This window comes from Lagenorhynchus albirostris, chromosome 2 (genome assembly GCF_949774975.1).
Source record: "Lagenorhynchus albirostris chromosome 2, mLagAlb1.1, whole genome shotgun sequence".
NCBI classification, from domain to species: Eukaryota; Metazoa; Chordata; class Mammalia; order Artiodactyla; family Delphinidae; genus Lagenorhynchus; species Lagenorhynchus albirostris.
Genome location: NC_083096.1, coordinates 55,587,281 through 55,603,566, shown reverse-complemented (window position 1 = coordinate 55,603,566; position 16,286 = coordinate 55,587,281). Strand labels below are relative to the sequence as shown.

The following is a 16,286-nucleotide window of genomic DNA, read 5'->3' as shown; positions in this document are numbered from 1 at the left end:
AGAACATTAGTAGTGTGCTCCCTTCCTGAGACTGCTTGGGTATGTGAAAAAGTGGGTAGGAAAGAATGGCGTTGCTTTGATGATAGGAAGTTAGAATGCAAAGGGTAATTCTTAAGCAATCTGAGACCTGTACATACATATACAGCTGCACCATATCACTAATGAACGGTTATTTTTTCTTCTGGAAAAACAATGCATCTTTTAATAGGAATGCAATAATGCTACCATTTGATTAGAGCCTACCCTTAAACATTATGTTGAAGCCGTATTTTGTCTTCAGAAGACATAGACTATGGCATTCTCCTCTTTAGATGGGCAACAGCATGATAGGGTGAAAACTGTCGCCTAGGGCCGTCTTAGGGACCAACTATGCTCTGTGGCATAGAAAAAGTAGAGTTGAAATTAGACTGAAATCTTTAAGGAAACATTTCAGCTGGTAATCAATGCTTTCAGTGGACAGATTTTGCCATTACTAAATAGGGAGGTGAGAGGTACAGAATATGCTGCTTTAGATGGAGCTTTTAAGCCTACCAAAAATTGTTAAGTCCATCCTACTTTTCAGAAGTATTATGCTGGAAAGTTCTATATTGCTTTGTTAGTTTCTTAGATGTTATTTGAGAAAATAGAGCTATTTAAACTATTACCAAATTGTAAAAGTGAGGTGCAGTAATTTCTGTAAAGAGAAACTTTGCAGCATTTGTCAGTACTCCATCCAGGGTTAGCAACAAACATTTTAAATGAAGTAGGGACTGTCTGATAGATGTGGAAATGCTATGAGTGTTTGATGGGTTCCCCCTCCCTTTTTATTCACTGCTAATAGGTTTTTGCTGTATCTGTACTGTGAATAGAGTGCTTCTCGGTCATCTAGGACCACATCAGCACAATCGTGTTTGCTGGTTCTCTCCTCTTAACTGGCCTAGGGCAGAGCCATGAAATTCATGAAAATTCAAGCCAGCCTAACTTTTAAACAAATTTACGTTTCTGAAAGCAGTTTCCCCATTTTAGTTAGAAGAGATATTACTCTAAATAACTATCCAAGATTCTTATCCAGGTTCACTGTGACATTGTCCTAGTTCTTAGCTAACATCACTGTAGGGTCATAGGAGTTAGTAGTGTTCTATCTACCTTAATGAATAGCTATATAGGTGTGTGCACAGAGGATACCTCTCTTAAGGATGTACTAAATGGACTTTAGCTAATGCTGAAAACTCATTACCAAATTTTAACTTGCACATGTCACCTTGTGAAGGGAACAGCATTAGCAGTGAGAGCTAAATCATCATTAAGTACTTTAATGCCATGAAATAGCAAACACTGGGACTGTTTTCATTTATTGAGTAGCACTTAATAGCAAAGGAGCTACCCAATATTCTCAGCAAAAGAAGAGAGATGACAATATATTAATCTGCTTTCATTCTAAGAGGTACCTTTTATTCTCTCTCAGAACTCTGATACCAGTTTAAAATATGGCATTGGCATGAACAGTAATACTGTACTTAGGCAGAAGGCTCTTTCTAATGACTTGTTCTCTCTTTACTCAGAACCATATTTACCTCTGAACTGAGTTGAATTTTACTTTATGTGAGTTGCAAACTACCCCCAAGCTATCCGTTATACTAGAGGGTCAAATCTAATCTTGAATGTGTAAAAATAAATTCGTTCCTGAAGGATAAAAATTGGAAAAGAAGGGAGATAGTAGTTAAGGGAAGTTTTCTTGTTGTTACTTTTTGGGTTTTTTTTTTCAATGTTTCCAGTTCCCTCTACATCATTGAAACAGGGTTTTCCAAAGATGGCATGACAATAGAAATAAACCATTTTCCTACTAACTTCATAGTTGAAATCAGGCCTTGGTTGGAAGTGGTTTTATGGAAGAGTGAAATAGTGAACATCATCCTTAATAGCTGAATAGTCTTTAGTCAAGAAATAACTTTTGAAAAGTTTTAGCTGTTACTTAACACTAATTTTGTTTTAACTGGTAAAAATGATATTTTATTTGACTGGAAGATCTAATTTAAAGAAATGAAAGCAATGGGTAATGGAAAGGAAATTAAATTGAACAAAGATAAAAGTCTTCTAAGTCATAGTGGAAAGGCATTTAATCAGGAAGGAGTTGGAATCTTAGAAGTTTTTATTTTTTCAGCTGCAACAGATGTGGGGTTTTTTTCTCTTCCTCAAATGTTCTCCTTATCTGTATACTTACTCATTCAGTATTTTGGTTGCTGAGATTTAGAGAAGGGACAACTAGCAATTAAACCAGGTAAATCCCTTAATTTGAGAGGATGCCCCTTAGCAAAGTATATCTCTAGGATTTAGTAATTAGATCAAGGTTCAGCAAACCACAGCCCCCAGGCCAAATCCTGAGGTCACCTGTACTGTAAAGAAAGTGATAGTGGAATAAATCCACACTAATTCGTTTTGGTATTGTTAATGGCTACTTTCTGCAATAGTGGCAAAGTTGAGTACTTTGACAGAGACCACATGGCCTGCAAAGCTTGAAAACAAAAGTTTGCCAAGTCCAGAATTAGATTTGAAACAATTACACCACTGCCTCTCAATTTGTCACTCTTGCCATTTTGCCTTTATAATAATAGTTTGGTTGAGGTTTTAAATTCATACTGCCGTATATGCATCAGTTTCTTGAAAGAGGTTGCCATCTTTTTCTAGATCCTTGTCTCATTTGTGCTCCTTCTTGAATCCCATTGCTTTAAAGCATTTAGAGTAGGCCTTATGATTTGTCCTTGCCTTAAAGCTGCATTAAAGTTTAGGATGGTAATTACAGATTTAAGAAAGTAATTTTTTAAAATAATTCCCATGCATAATAATGTAGGGTTAAATGAATACCATGTTTACCTAAAGTGCTGTAAGAAAAGTAATGTTTTTATAAGTGTTTTGCCATTTCTCTAAGTTAACATAATGATGATGATGGCAAGAATGAAGTTATTCCCACTAGTATTAAAATTTAATTTCTGTTATGAATAAGTGGTTTGATTCTTATCCAAAGTACTGTTTCTCTAGATTAGAAACCTCTACCCATTTCCTTTACTATAAATCTTCATTTCCTCAAGTAAACTCACTCTGTTCCATGTGGAATAGTAAAAAGCCAAAATCTTCCTTTTTTTTTTTTTAAGTCAGTGTTTTAAAACATAATGAAACATCTGAAGATTTAAAGTTCTTTTTAGACCTACCTTCCAATTTCTGTTATAGTTTGTAATGCTTCTAAATCTGTAATGGGCCATTATGTATTTGATTTGTGAATGTTCATTCTTACTGTTCAAATAGCTTATTTATGCCAGATGTGGAAAAAATGGAAAATGTTAGGATGATAATAAACAGAATTCCTTGCAAGAGGAGAATATAATTGCTCTCCATTTGGAAACAATACATGGACTTCTGAGGTAAATTTATCTGGGCAAAGTGTTCTAGGCCATGCTGATACAATACAGTGGATTTGATTCTTACTTTGTTGTGAGCTCTACCAAGACATACAAAGTTTGGATGAGTGACCTAGCCGCATATATGGCACCTCTTCAGTAGGCATTTTATTCTTAAAGTTGCCTTTTTTCTAAGTTGGATATTAGTAAGTTTTATATGTTACACCCTCCAAGTAATAGATAATCTTCATCTAGAAGGTTCCAGAATATTTGCTTAGGTGACATCTGCCTTGTCTTAGAGCACTTATAGTAATAGTGAGTTCTTGAGATTTTGGAGTGCTGCTTTCCTGGTTAATTTGGGATTCTGATGAATCTGGGGTAGAGGACTTGTGAAAGAAATCGTATTTAGGTAGCCCAGTGAATCATCTGCATCCACCACCATTTGAGGTCTTGGTAATAGATGTCATTTAAATACGAATCTGTTGAAAACAATGGAGTTTGCCAAGCATTATGACTTCTTTGATAATTATCAGTCTTATGTTGCTTTGCCTCCTTTGCTTTTTAGTGTCTGTTTTCACTCTTATTCTTAAGTGGTGCTTTTCCCAGGGCCAGTCTTTTTACTTTGCATTAAGTATGTTTTCTTGCTCAGGACAAGCCAAAGTTGGGATATTTTGAGTACTTTCAAACCCGACTTAATTACATTCCAAAGGATGTAATTGTCGATAGGAACAGTGATATCAAAACCTGCAAGATATCTGTACAGACTAGCCAGTTTTGTTGTGTAGGCAGACTATCTTTTCCCTCAATTGTAAGGAACAGCAATAACTTAGAAGGCAAATATTACCTGAAATATACAGTATATTCACAGAGTGTGCATATATAAGATAAATAAATATCTTACATCTTCTCCATTATCTGTATAATAAATACCTCCCATAGTAACATAATTAAGAAAGGTCCATTAGCTCAAACAGTGGAAGTTTTAAAAACAAAGCTTAGTTACAAAGGCAGAGCAGTTTAGGGAAAAAAAAACAAGAAAACACTTTTCTAATGCTTGCTTTTTTCATGTCTACTCAGTAAGTCCTGTTAAGGAAGCTAGAATTCACCACCCAGTTAAGAGAGAGATTTGTTCAGTATCTCATATGACCAACAACACAATTTAATATACTGTGAATTTTAGAATCTCAATCCATAATGCGGGAAGTCAAACTATGTATCTCATAGGAAAATGTTCCCTGTTCTATGAAATCACTTATCTTAAATGGTAGGTAGCATACAGGAGAATCTGTTCCATTAAGTAAATTTTTGTTCCATTAAGTAATTTTTGGTACCAGATAATCTGCTTGGAATTTGTATAACAAAATTGATTTTAGACATAGTTTAGATGTGGCTTCCTATACTTGAGAGTCCTAAACCCACTTGGTTAGAGGCTGGTGTATACTTTTAAAAGCCTGCACTTTTCACTACAGAGATAAAAGATCAAAAAGAAGGGGACAGAATTAACCATACTAAGTGCTTTAGGGACATAATTGCAGTAAATTCTCAAGATAATCCTATGAGGTAGTAATGGTAGTAACTAAGAATAGCGGACTTTAAGTGTTTACTATGAGTTAGGCACAGTTCTATGTGCCTCACCGTTAACTCTTCTAATCCTTATGACAATCCCATTAGGGTAGATACTGTTATTATCCTCACTTTAGAGAGAAAGAAATGGAGACACAGAGAGGTTGACCTAGGCAGTCTTTCACTACACTTGACATTCTTAGTAGAGTATGTTGCCTTTAATAGGTGTAATTATACTACATTTTATAGATGAGGAAACTGTTGAGCCCAAGATTACACAATGGATAAACTGCAGAGCCAATATTTACCTATCTGATTCCAAAGCCCAGGCTATCTCCAGTACATCGTGTTAACTCTGTTTACTTATAAAGTTGGAGTGAACCAGAATATACAATAGCCAGTAACAGCACTGCTTTTAGTGAACTTTTAATTCAGGAATAAGTGATTGGAAGATTTCTTCATGAGATAAAGCAGTTGACCTCTGAGCAGATGTTGAATGATGAATTTTTTCTGGGGATATTGCCCACCAATTTAGAGGAGTCACCCATTTGGTAGTTCTAATTGTGAATGAGTGATTGAGTTACTACCAAGGCAAAAATTAAAAGATAGATAGCATTCCAGTTATCTATTGCTGTGTAATGAACTATCCTAAACCTTAGTGACTTAAAACAGCAACTACTTTATATATCGCATGATGTTGTGAATCAGAAATTCAGGAAAGGCTTGTCTAGGCAATTTCTTGCTCCCTGTGGTGACAGCTCAGGTCACCTGGTAGTATGCAGCAGGTGGTTGGACCGGTCAGGAGTGTCCAAGATGATCTCACATTCCTGACACCTTGGTAGGGAGGGCTAGAAGAATAGGCCCAGCAGGCCTCCTCTCCCTCTCTGGAGTCTCAGGGACTCTCCATCTGATCTCTCCATCATAGTAGTCAGAGTTATGAAATGGCAGCTCAGGCCTCCAAGAGGCTGGGCAGAGGATGCCAGTCCTCTTCAAGGCCAGGCCCAGAGCTATCATAGAGTCATCACCATACACTATTGGTCAAAGAAGTCACTGGTCAGCCCAGATTCAAGGGGAGAGGAAATACCTTACCACTTGATGGAAGATGTGTCAAGGATTTGGGGCCAACTTTAATCTGTTATAGGTAGCATTAGGTTTTTTTGATTTGTCTTAACTCTTGTGTGTTCATTTAGGTCAGTTGTTTGTGCCATAGAAACCATTTCTTATATCTACCATGGGTCAGTAAAGGAGCTAGAAGGAGAATGAGACAAATACCTGGAACAGATTTCTTTAGCTTCCCACCCCCTGAGTTTCATTTATGTTATAGCAAAATTTCCATTTTTTCTTTTGTTCCAAGTTCCAAATTGTGAGCATTTGCCGTTTTTTGTTTTTTTTTTCCTGTGAAGCCACAGTAACTGTCTATGCTAAACCAGAAATACTCTAGAGGGAATAAAAAGCTTGCTGTTACAGACCTAGATTTATTAGAGATGTCAGCTGTATTTAATTTACAAATAGGCAAGAACTCCTGTGGTATGGAAAGTTTATATGGCTGCTATATCTGTTTCAACAGGAGTTTCTATTGAGTGGCTAGATGGATTATATTCTTGAGATGATTGCAAGTTTTGCCTACATATCCTACACATCTTTACTGCCACCGTACCACCTCTGGCACAAATTTGTGCTAGGAGAATAGGTTCATTCCATTTATATTACCTTCCATATGGGAAAATCCGTTGCCCAGTTTTATAGTTGTGAATCTTTTAAAATTATCAGTTGCTATCAGCTTCTGTTATATAGAATAACAAATCATTGAATTTGTACAATTTTTGGTTAGACTTGTCAAATTTAGGATGCTTTATTTAAATTCCTGCTGGCTTATAAATGGACTTTTATTTCCTTCAGAAGAAATAATGGCAGAGAATGGATTCTGCTCTAAAAATGATCATCCCCAAATGAATACACTTTCTAAGAGAAGAAAGGTTTGGTATTATCTATCCATTCCATGTATAGTGGTTTCCCAGAGAATTAGTTGTGAGGGCTTCTTGCTGGTCATCCCCAATTATCATATAGTGAAGAGATCTCTGTTTCCCGGTCAGGCCTCAGGAATTACAAATACAGGATATAAAAGGGGTACTCAGGGCTGAAGGCTTAATTTAGGACTCTAGAAAATTCTGGGAAGAGAAAAGAAAGACTTCGGCATTTGTAGTTGAATAACCAGGGTTGGAATGTTTGATTCATTTAGGCATCAGGATTAATTAGATTTTATCATATAATGATTGGGGCAAATTTTGATGAATAAAAATAAAATAGCCTTAACATTTTCTTTTTTATCCATATTTCCACTCTGCTGTACCTCAAAGTCTGCTTTTTGTGACAGAGAAGGCTTTGAAAATATACTCCCAGGGAATGAAAAATTGGTTCTAGGTACTTTTGCTAGAACCATCTTTGCCATAGTCAACTTTGCTGCAAGCATTTTCACCTTATAAATAATTCGCTGTAAGGCAATTTTGCCATAAAAGATAAAAAATAAAAATAAAAAATAAAAGAGGGACATTAAAAAGGACATAATGCAGCATGAAAAATGAATAACAAAATTAAAAAAAAACTTTATTGCAAAATACAAAATATTTGAATACCTCTAAAATGTGTGTAGATTCATGGCAATCCTGCACAAATAACTGATTTTGTGTGTTGTACCTAAGCACTTGTCTTCCAGGTCTTTCATTCTTAGTATTTTATACTTTTTTTTTTTGCTTGTTGATTCATCTCCTCATTCAGCATTGTTCTTTTTCTTTTTGCTTAAATTTCTTCCTTCATTAAGAGAGGTATCAGTTTCCAAATACCAGGATGCATATTTGTAGCCAAGCTTTGTATTGCATCGTGAAAGCCTCTGCACTGTTGTTTGTTCTTGGCATTTTGTCATATGTCCATTCATAGACTTTCCAAAGTTCTGTGGGAAATGTGGATTCAACTCTGCACCTTTGAGGCTTTTGGCCTCTTTATCCTCCAATGTAGTGTTTCAAAATAAGAAACCAACTCTTGGGGCAAATCATCATTATCTGTCAGCTCAATAAAGGCATCAGTAATGTTGCTAACTGGGAGAAATGCCAGTCGAAACCAAACTATCAAACCAAAAACTCATCCAGTTATTTTATCTTTTGGGGCAAAAACTGTCTTATGACCAATTAGTTATGCTGTGAAAATGTTTGCAGCAAAGATGCTTATGGTGAAAATACTGGACACTTGAAAAATATTTGATAATCTATGAAGATGCCACTCATTCGGTTTCTTACAGCTCTTTGGGCCCTCCTCTAGATTCTCTGTGACTCTTAAATTTGAAATCATCTGGTGGTTGCACGAAAACTAAGTATAGTTGTTTCTTGAACAATATGGGAGTTAGGGTGCCGACCTCTGCAAGTGGAAAATCCCCCTATAACTTATAGTTGGCCTCCGTTTCTGTGGTTCCTCTGCATCCAGGGATTCAACCAACCACTGATGGTGTAGTACTGTAGTATTTACTATTGAAAAAAACCTGGCTATAAATGGATCCATGCAGTTCAAACCCATGTCGGTCAAGGGTCAACTGTACTGTGGTCTCAAATTGAAAAAGAGAACAAAGTCAGAAGGGAACCTGCAGACTGACAAAATACTTATTCTTTCTTTTCAGCATCACAAGTCTAAACCATTTAATAACCACATCCTGAGAAATTCCTTAAGGTTTAGATTTCTGCTTTTAGCATATCTTGTGGCAGATGTTTTGACATTTTTGAAGGTGATCTACTGAGTTTCCTATAAATAGAATCCTAACTACAGTGGTTCTTAAAGAACCACTGCAAAAACAGAATTACAACACAGGGAACAAAGCTTAAAATGTGTTTCCTCTGGAAGCCAAGATGCTAAATCAGGAGTCACTACATGTGGCTGGAATCCATCTCTAGAATGGCTATCAGCCAGATAGCAAAGATATTTAGAATTTATATGGTATTTGATATTTTTACAAAAATGATTTTAAATCATGTAACTTGAAGTTTTAAAAAATGAGCCTGTTTTCTTTTTGGAAAAGTGGGCCAATAAAAATAACACTAATATAATTCAATTGTATATGCATGTGCATTGAACACAGAGTGGTATACTAAAGATAGTTCATGCAAATAACTTTTGTGGGAAGTTTGGCTATTTTCTTAATACCTTTTTTTCATAAATGTATGTTTATAAATATATTTACTCATCCACTATGACCTTGGTAGCTTTAGAAGCATTTTGTTAGCTGTATCATTGATTATAAAAATCAAATTCTTGGCATAGTAGGCTATGAGAGCTTTTAGTTGCTTTGTTTGTATTTTGGCTAAGAAAATTGTTTCTTGCACTTTCTATTTATAAAGATGTTATAACACTTTGCACCCACTTAGTGCAGCTGTTCTTCAGCGACATAAGATGTAGGCGTTAAAGTGAAATGTATGTTTAGAAGCCTGGCAAAAGGAGGGATCTCAAAAGAACAAATTTGGCTTGCATCTACCTGAGAAAAGCTGAGGATAATATAAAATTTAGATTGAAAGTGTCTGTTGGGCTAGGTGTACAGTTGCTGCAAGTTGCAATATCATTGTGAGTTGCCAGCTATGTGTATGTGAATTTATGTATGTATGTGAGAAAAAGGTGTCTGATGAAGGCAGATAAGTCAGTGTAGAAAATTCTACCTCCCATTAAAGACTGAGAATATTCCAAGATTGCCCTGTAGCCCCTTAGGCAGGAGGCTGGATTCCTCAGCCACCATCCACCCCATTCTCTTGTACTCACTTCAGCTCCTCTACCTCTGAGCACTTGGCTGAAGATAAAGTGTAGCTTTCTGTAGCAAGCAAAGGAAAGCCAGACCCAAAATATAGAGACTGCAGTATCTCACTTCTTGTCATGTTCAGATGTCAATGTTTGGTTTCATTGCCCAAATCAAACAGAACACTTGGGTTTAGTGCTTTTATCCACTGGCTTCTATTTGGCAAGAGTAGCCCGTGGAAGTGGAGTCTTTCTGTTGTTTTTAAAGGTGCACTCAACTCCTTTTAATGATGTGAAAATTTTGTTTGAATCCTGAGGGTTTTTTTTTTTTTTAAATTGCCATTTGCAGTCCATTTTGGGGGACTGGAATATCAACCATATTTTCCTGATAATGAGCCTTCTGCCAATATCTTAACTTGCAGTTTTGCATGCAGTTTTTTGGATGACCTGTTTTGCTTTTAGACACTCCGAAGAGAGATTTTTCTGGTTTTAATGCCAATACTGTTAAAATAGTCAGGATGGCCTGTTGTGGGTGTCAGGAAATTCAGTTTTGGAAGTAAAATGCCACTAGGCAGGCCACCTAATCTTTAAATGCAGTTGTAGCACTCAACTGATTTGCTGTTTGGGGCACAAGTACACTGAGCCAAGTCAGGATACCTACCGTGTGAACATTTGTTACAGCTGAGGAAGGACTACTGGCCTTTTCAGAAATATCCCAGAATGCTTTCCACCTTTTCATTTCTAATGCACTGGCTGGTTGTAATTCCACACAGGGATTCTCTGATTAGGAGTGAAAATGAGAGAGTGATCCATTTTCAGATTTTTAGAGGTTGGCATCTGTGTTTTAGGTACTAGCTGATAAGTATTTACTTTCCTGGTGACTGGGTAGGGCAAGTGACAATACAGTGTGAAATTCCAAATGAGACAAGCAGTACTCATTGGTGACAACTGATATAGTAACGTTCACCTAAATACAGTATGAATGCTATAGGGAGATAGGCAGTAAAATCATGTGAATCTATTCACCACAGCTATTTTTTTTCTAACTATAGAATCATTGTCAACCTATAAGCCATGCTCCTAATATCCTAGACTCAGGAATTAACTCCTGCTGGCTTATCTTTTGTTTGTGCGCAGAGTTTTGGCCTAGGCCTGTCCCGAGCTGTTTTGCTACAAACACATACTTAAGGTGCAGTCTTACTAAGTCAATAATATGCTGTCAGCAGTGCAGCCTGTTTTACAGCCACAGTGATTTATTGAAATACAAAACAAACAAAAAAGTGAGAAATGCCTAGGTAATTTGTTTGAGGCATGTTAAATCTGTTAATCTGGGAGGAAGCATAGAGTCTTATCTTTCTTCTATCTGGCTTAGGTGAACAGTGACCTTAGTGCTTTCTGTTACAGAGCCAGTTGACCTAGGCAAGTAGTTCTCCATCTTGGCTGCACATTAGAATCACCTGGGGCATTTAAAAAAGTACTGATGCCTGGGGCCTCCTCTAGACCTTCACGTTTAAGTGGCCTGCTGTGCAACCTGGGCTTTAAAAGCTCCTCAGATGATTTTAATGGGCAGCCAAGGTTGAGAATCATTTTCTAGGTAGTCCTGAATGGTCTTTGGCAGGATAACCTCTACCTGGTTCTCTTTTGTCATAAGATACCTTTATTGGTATCCCAGGCATGGCTCTGAGTTTAAAACTTAGAGTGGGCCAAGGCTCAAGTGGTAAAATGGATCATTTATTTGTCCTCGGAGTAATTCAGTAGAGAGATGTTGCCACCCACCCAGTTTCCTCTCTATACCAAAGTATGCATAAGTCAGCAAAACAGATTTTCAAAGTCTGCTCCCTAGAATCCTCTTTCCCTTGCATATGTGATTTAAGTGGAGATTTTTTTTAACTCTGCTAGCTGAAATGGAGCGCTTGAACTTATTAAGAGAGCCAAGCCCAAGCCACCTAGGGTGATTTTTATTTGTAAAGTAAGCAGGTGGCATTGTTAATGAAGAAAAAGGAGGGCCCTTTCTGGGGTGATGGTGATGTATTTGATTGTTTCTTAGCCTGTCTTCTAAGTGGGATTTCGATGTAAAACGACTTTCACTTTTCCGTGTTTCTTTGTGAATTAAATGCACTAGCTAAGGCGTAAATATTTCTGAGTTTTACATGAAATGTGAAGTGAGTCATTTCAGCATATTTGTTCCAGGATATCAAAGACTTAACCCAGTAATTCCCAAACGAGTTTTCATATCTTTCATTCTCCCACCCAGGTATAAAGATACCTGCCCATGGCAACCTCACACGTGATAATGGGGAGGGGAGAACTGTTTGATTATCCTTAAAAAAGTGAGAATCACCATTCAAACTAATTAGCTACCAAGTGATTTCTAATTCATGAAAGAAATTTGTGTTTAAGAGCAAGTTCAAATATAGCAGTCTCTCATCTGAGAGACTGCCGGCACTGTAGAAATTTTCATTCATATATTGCCTACAAATAATTGATAATTTCAATTTCAAATAGGTGGTGTGTTTGAGAAGAAAAAGTGGGTGGAAGGAAAAATTGCTAGTGCAGAGGACTGAATTAGCATCAGGCTATGAAATTTCATTAAAATAACATTAAGGCCTGGCTGTTTGCTTAGCATGTATATGCTGCAATGTCAGAGAAAAACGCCTCCTATGCCTTAGAAGATTTGTGAAGGCTTCCTTATATTGTGTGGAATAGAAAAGCAATAGCCTTTGAGACTTGTTTGCATCCGGAGAGTAGCCCATTAGGGTTTTCATACTGAGGAACATGGTGGAGTACTGTGAAACACTGTTGAACTTTATGCAGATCACACCGCACTGGATTTTAAGATTTAGGGAAGGAGAGTAGAGGAGGAGAAGGGGGAAGTAATGGTAAAAATATACAGAGAGAAACTTGTACTATATTTTACACCAGTAATGAAAGAAATTCCCTATCAGGAATTCTTTATCAGGACTGTGAAGCTCTGCCAAGTTCTTCTGTCCTACTGACTGGCTTGCTGATTCCTCTTAAACCTTTAAGAAATCCTTTCTGAAAGAGCTAAACAAAAGCTGGTCTGACTGCAGTTTCACCACCCTGTCCCATCCCCCTATTCACAACAAAAGAAAAACATTCCCAAACTATAGGCAAAAGAAATGTCTCAGTCCGTTAACTTTTCATCCTCTATGGTCTATGTTCACTGTTTTAGCCTGTTGAATTATTTTGTGATCTAATGGCAGAACTTAAATAGATCTGCCAGATCAGTCAGGAATCAATGGCTTCTCCTTTAAGAAATCTTAAAATCAGAACTCTCAATTTTTGGCACGTCAGCATAAGTGAGTAAAGGGAGAAGTAGGTTGAAAGAGCACTTAGGGAATTCCCTGGCGGTCCAGTGGTTAGTGGGTCCTTGGCGCTTCCACTGCCAAAGGCCTGGGTTCAATCCCTGGTCAGAGAACTAATAAGATCCCGCAAAGCCACTTAGATTTCCCTTAGATATCCTGGCTTCTCATAATTTCAGGTGGGACCCACTTATGCTCTGTCTCTGAGAAGAAAAGACAAGACAGAGGGTTTTAAGGTAGAAAAGTCAATGTAGCCGAAATATGGTTTCCTTCAGATGGATATAGTCGGAAAGAAATCTGTCCACCTGTTCTCAATGGTGCTTATATGGTGGGTGACAGCTGTCTCCCATCTACCTGTCCCTGGCACTGTGCCTTCCCACTGGTCACTGTGAAAAGCAGATCACACTGGACTCAGAGGCCAGAATCCAGGACAATTTCCCCCTTCTCATCACTTCTTCATACAGCTAATAATGTAGCATTTACTTCTCTTTGGAAAATTCTTGGGTTTGTCCCCCAAGAAATAGTAAAGCATTTATAGGAAAACAGAAAGTAAGATTCTGGTGGTAGCTATCAAATAAAGAGATTACAGGAAAATTTTAACTTCCCCTCAGCTGATATTTATTGATAGCAAGGACCAACTATGCCTCCTCATCCTGAGTTTCTAAAGGCTACCATAATATTTCTAAGCAACAAACTTATCTAACATTTTTTCACAACTTGTTAATCAAGGATTCATATTAAAACAGACAATCAATTTCTAAAATGTTGTTATCCCTGAAAGGGAATGAGATAGAGTTTTTAACTAGAAGAACCTACCGGTCTGTTTTTTCCCTTTGAAAAAACTAACATTTGAGGTTTGTGTCTTTCATCTGAAGCGATTACTCCATTGATAAAGATGCCTCAGAAAAGTCAGTGAGCCAGGCTAGCACTCTTGCACCTCTGAGGGTGCTGGACTGGGTTTGTACATCTTATTTCCTTAGAGAATATCTGTTTTTATTATGACCTTAACTATAAATACCTATATATAGGAATAGGATTTTCTCTCACCCCACCCTCTTTTAATCATTATCACTTAAGTGTAAACCACACCTCCCCCCACCCCACTTTTACTGAAAAAAATGCACTTTAATTCCTAAGGAGAGTGGCTGTTCCTTGCCCTGAAGCCAGATTACTTCAGGAGGAGAGTTGAGGAGGGAGAACTCTTGGTGACCTGGTAAAATTAACTAAATTCCGTAATGTAAACACAGAAATCAACCATTTTTAAGCTGCCCCCCACCCCCAGCCAAAGGGAAAAAGAAACAACCAAATGAAAAAGTTCAAAATGCCTACCTTGATTTTGGAAGTTTCACTGGGGAAAATACCCAATGTTAAATTATTTTCTCAGCTACCAAATTATCAGAAACTTGTGGGTGGTTTCGTGGGAGGCTGAGACTTTTTTTTTTAATAAAAGGCAAGTGAATCACAGGCTACCAAATATCCTGATTTGTGTCGTTTCTAAGTATCAGATTTGTTCTCTCCCTTAATTTGACAGGCGTTCTCAGTCTCTCCTCCTGTAGATTCTGTCCTTCCCCTGATGACAAGCCAATAGTTCTTGGTGGGGTTGCATGCCTCCTAGAGCCCCAGGAGCCCTGTTGTGTCGGGGGAGGGGGGAGGGCAGGAGGGTGGGCAGAGACTGGGGTTGGGGGAGGGAGATTCAGAGAAAGTGAAAATATATGGGTTTATATAAACATATTTAAAGCAGTTTAGCAAAAGCTTTCTCGTTGAACAGCTTTAAGAACAATGTGAATGAAATCTTAGCAACTTGGTTAGTAATTTGAAAAGTCTATTAATGTATACTTGAAATTCTGTTTGTATAAAAATACATTTTCCTCTTTATTTTAACACTGTGTAAAAGAACATTATGCATGTTGAGTGGTTTGAGAATTAAATGATTTAATATTCAGATTTGAATCTCTGTCTTTTCTGTATAGAGATTAATTTGTTTTAAATTTTTGGATTTTTTTAGTATGAGGGGATTACCTAGATTTCAAGCTCCCCCTGCCCTCTCAGGATGCCTACCATCTTTCAAGATGAAGCAGTGACATATCTCCCTTCTTCACTTTCTTGACCCAGATGTGTTCGCTGGTAGAGAACAATTGAAAGCCTCATTTTACCAAATGCCCAACAGCATCTCTATCCATTTCTCCTTTCCTTGTCTTCGTTTCAGGTGGCAAAGTCCATTCGTAATTGTGAGATATGGGAGTAGTTGTATTTATTTTTACTTCTATTCACAAACCAAAATAGGAAGAACTATAAAGGATAACATTTTAGTTAACACAAGGGTTGGCTACTCTGCCCATGAAGATAATAGTGTTCAGAGCAACTTCCCTGATAAGAACCAGGAAGGGCCTGTTGGCCTTGAAGGTCACTCTGCTGGGGTTCAGCGAACGGCCAGCAATGCCAATGACGGTACTTGCTGCTGCTTCACTGCCTTCCTCGTTTACCTGCAGGTCAAATAGGAAACAAACTGCTACATTAGCTACTCTGCAGCTCATTACAGGCAGGTGAATCATCCATCGACACAGCAATTCCTCAAAACGCCATTTGTTTTCCATGTGAAAGTACACTTGGGTCAGGTTGGGTTCCCTCTGGAACCCTACTTTTAGTCTTTCTTTCATCCACTGAATATTGATGTAAGCACTTGTATTCATCCAAGCCTTGTGCTGAATAATAAGTGCCAGGGTCCATCCAGATAATCTCTAAACCAGAAATCTGGATGTATACGAGGTTGTCACATTTCTGGCTGGCACCATTGTATATGGTATTGTACTAGATACTAAAAGACATTTTGACTCCAGATTAGAGCACTATAGTTGAGGTAGTTTCACTCCTGGAGCATCAAGATCCCAGATACAACTACTGTAAGCAGCCACTCAGGAACTAGGGCCTATGAAAAGAGGAGGGTCCTCTGGCGGGATGAGATGAGTACTTCTTGGAGTAACAGACTGAAGTGATGGTATTTGAACTTGCTGATAAGTAGAACTGCACAGGTCTGGAGGGAGATATCTTTAGAAAACTTTGTTTGGGGACCCAGAATGTCACTAAAACTCTGTCCCTGCCTCTAATGAAAGCACTTCAGATTCCTGAGTCTTGAGGAGCTGGTTGATGCTGTTCTCTCCCTCCCTCCTTCCTTACCACCTCCCTTCTGGCCATACTACCTATTTCATGATCATTCTAGTACTAAATTTATGAGCAGACTGGAGCTTTTGTAAGACCAGGATCCTTT

General features: G+C 37.7%; 1 protein-coding gene across 2 annotated transcripts in view; it reads right to left on the bottom strand.

Annotated features, from left to right (window-relative positions):
- SERPINC1 (serpin family C member 1) overlaps nt 1-16,286 on the bottom strand; it is a 45,816-nt gene that overhangs the window by 18,382 nt on the left and 11,148 nt on the right. For both annotated transcript variants that reach the window (XM_060132996.1, XM_060132988.1), the window contains exon 8: nt 15,083-15,504. In XM_060132996.1, the coding sequence (XP_059988979.1) occupies nt 15,328-15,504 (177 nt within the window). In that variant the 3' untranslated portion in view covers nt 15,083-15,327. Of the gene's footprint in view, nt 15,505-16,286 lie in introns of those variants that run through there.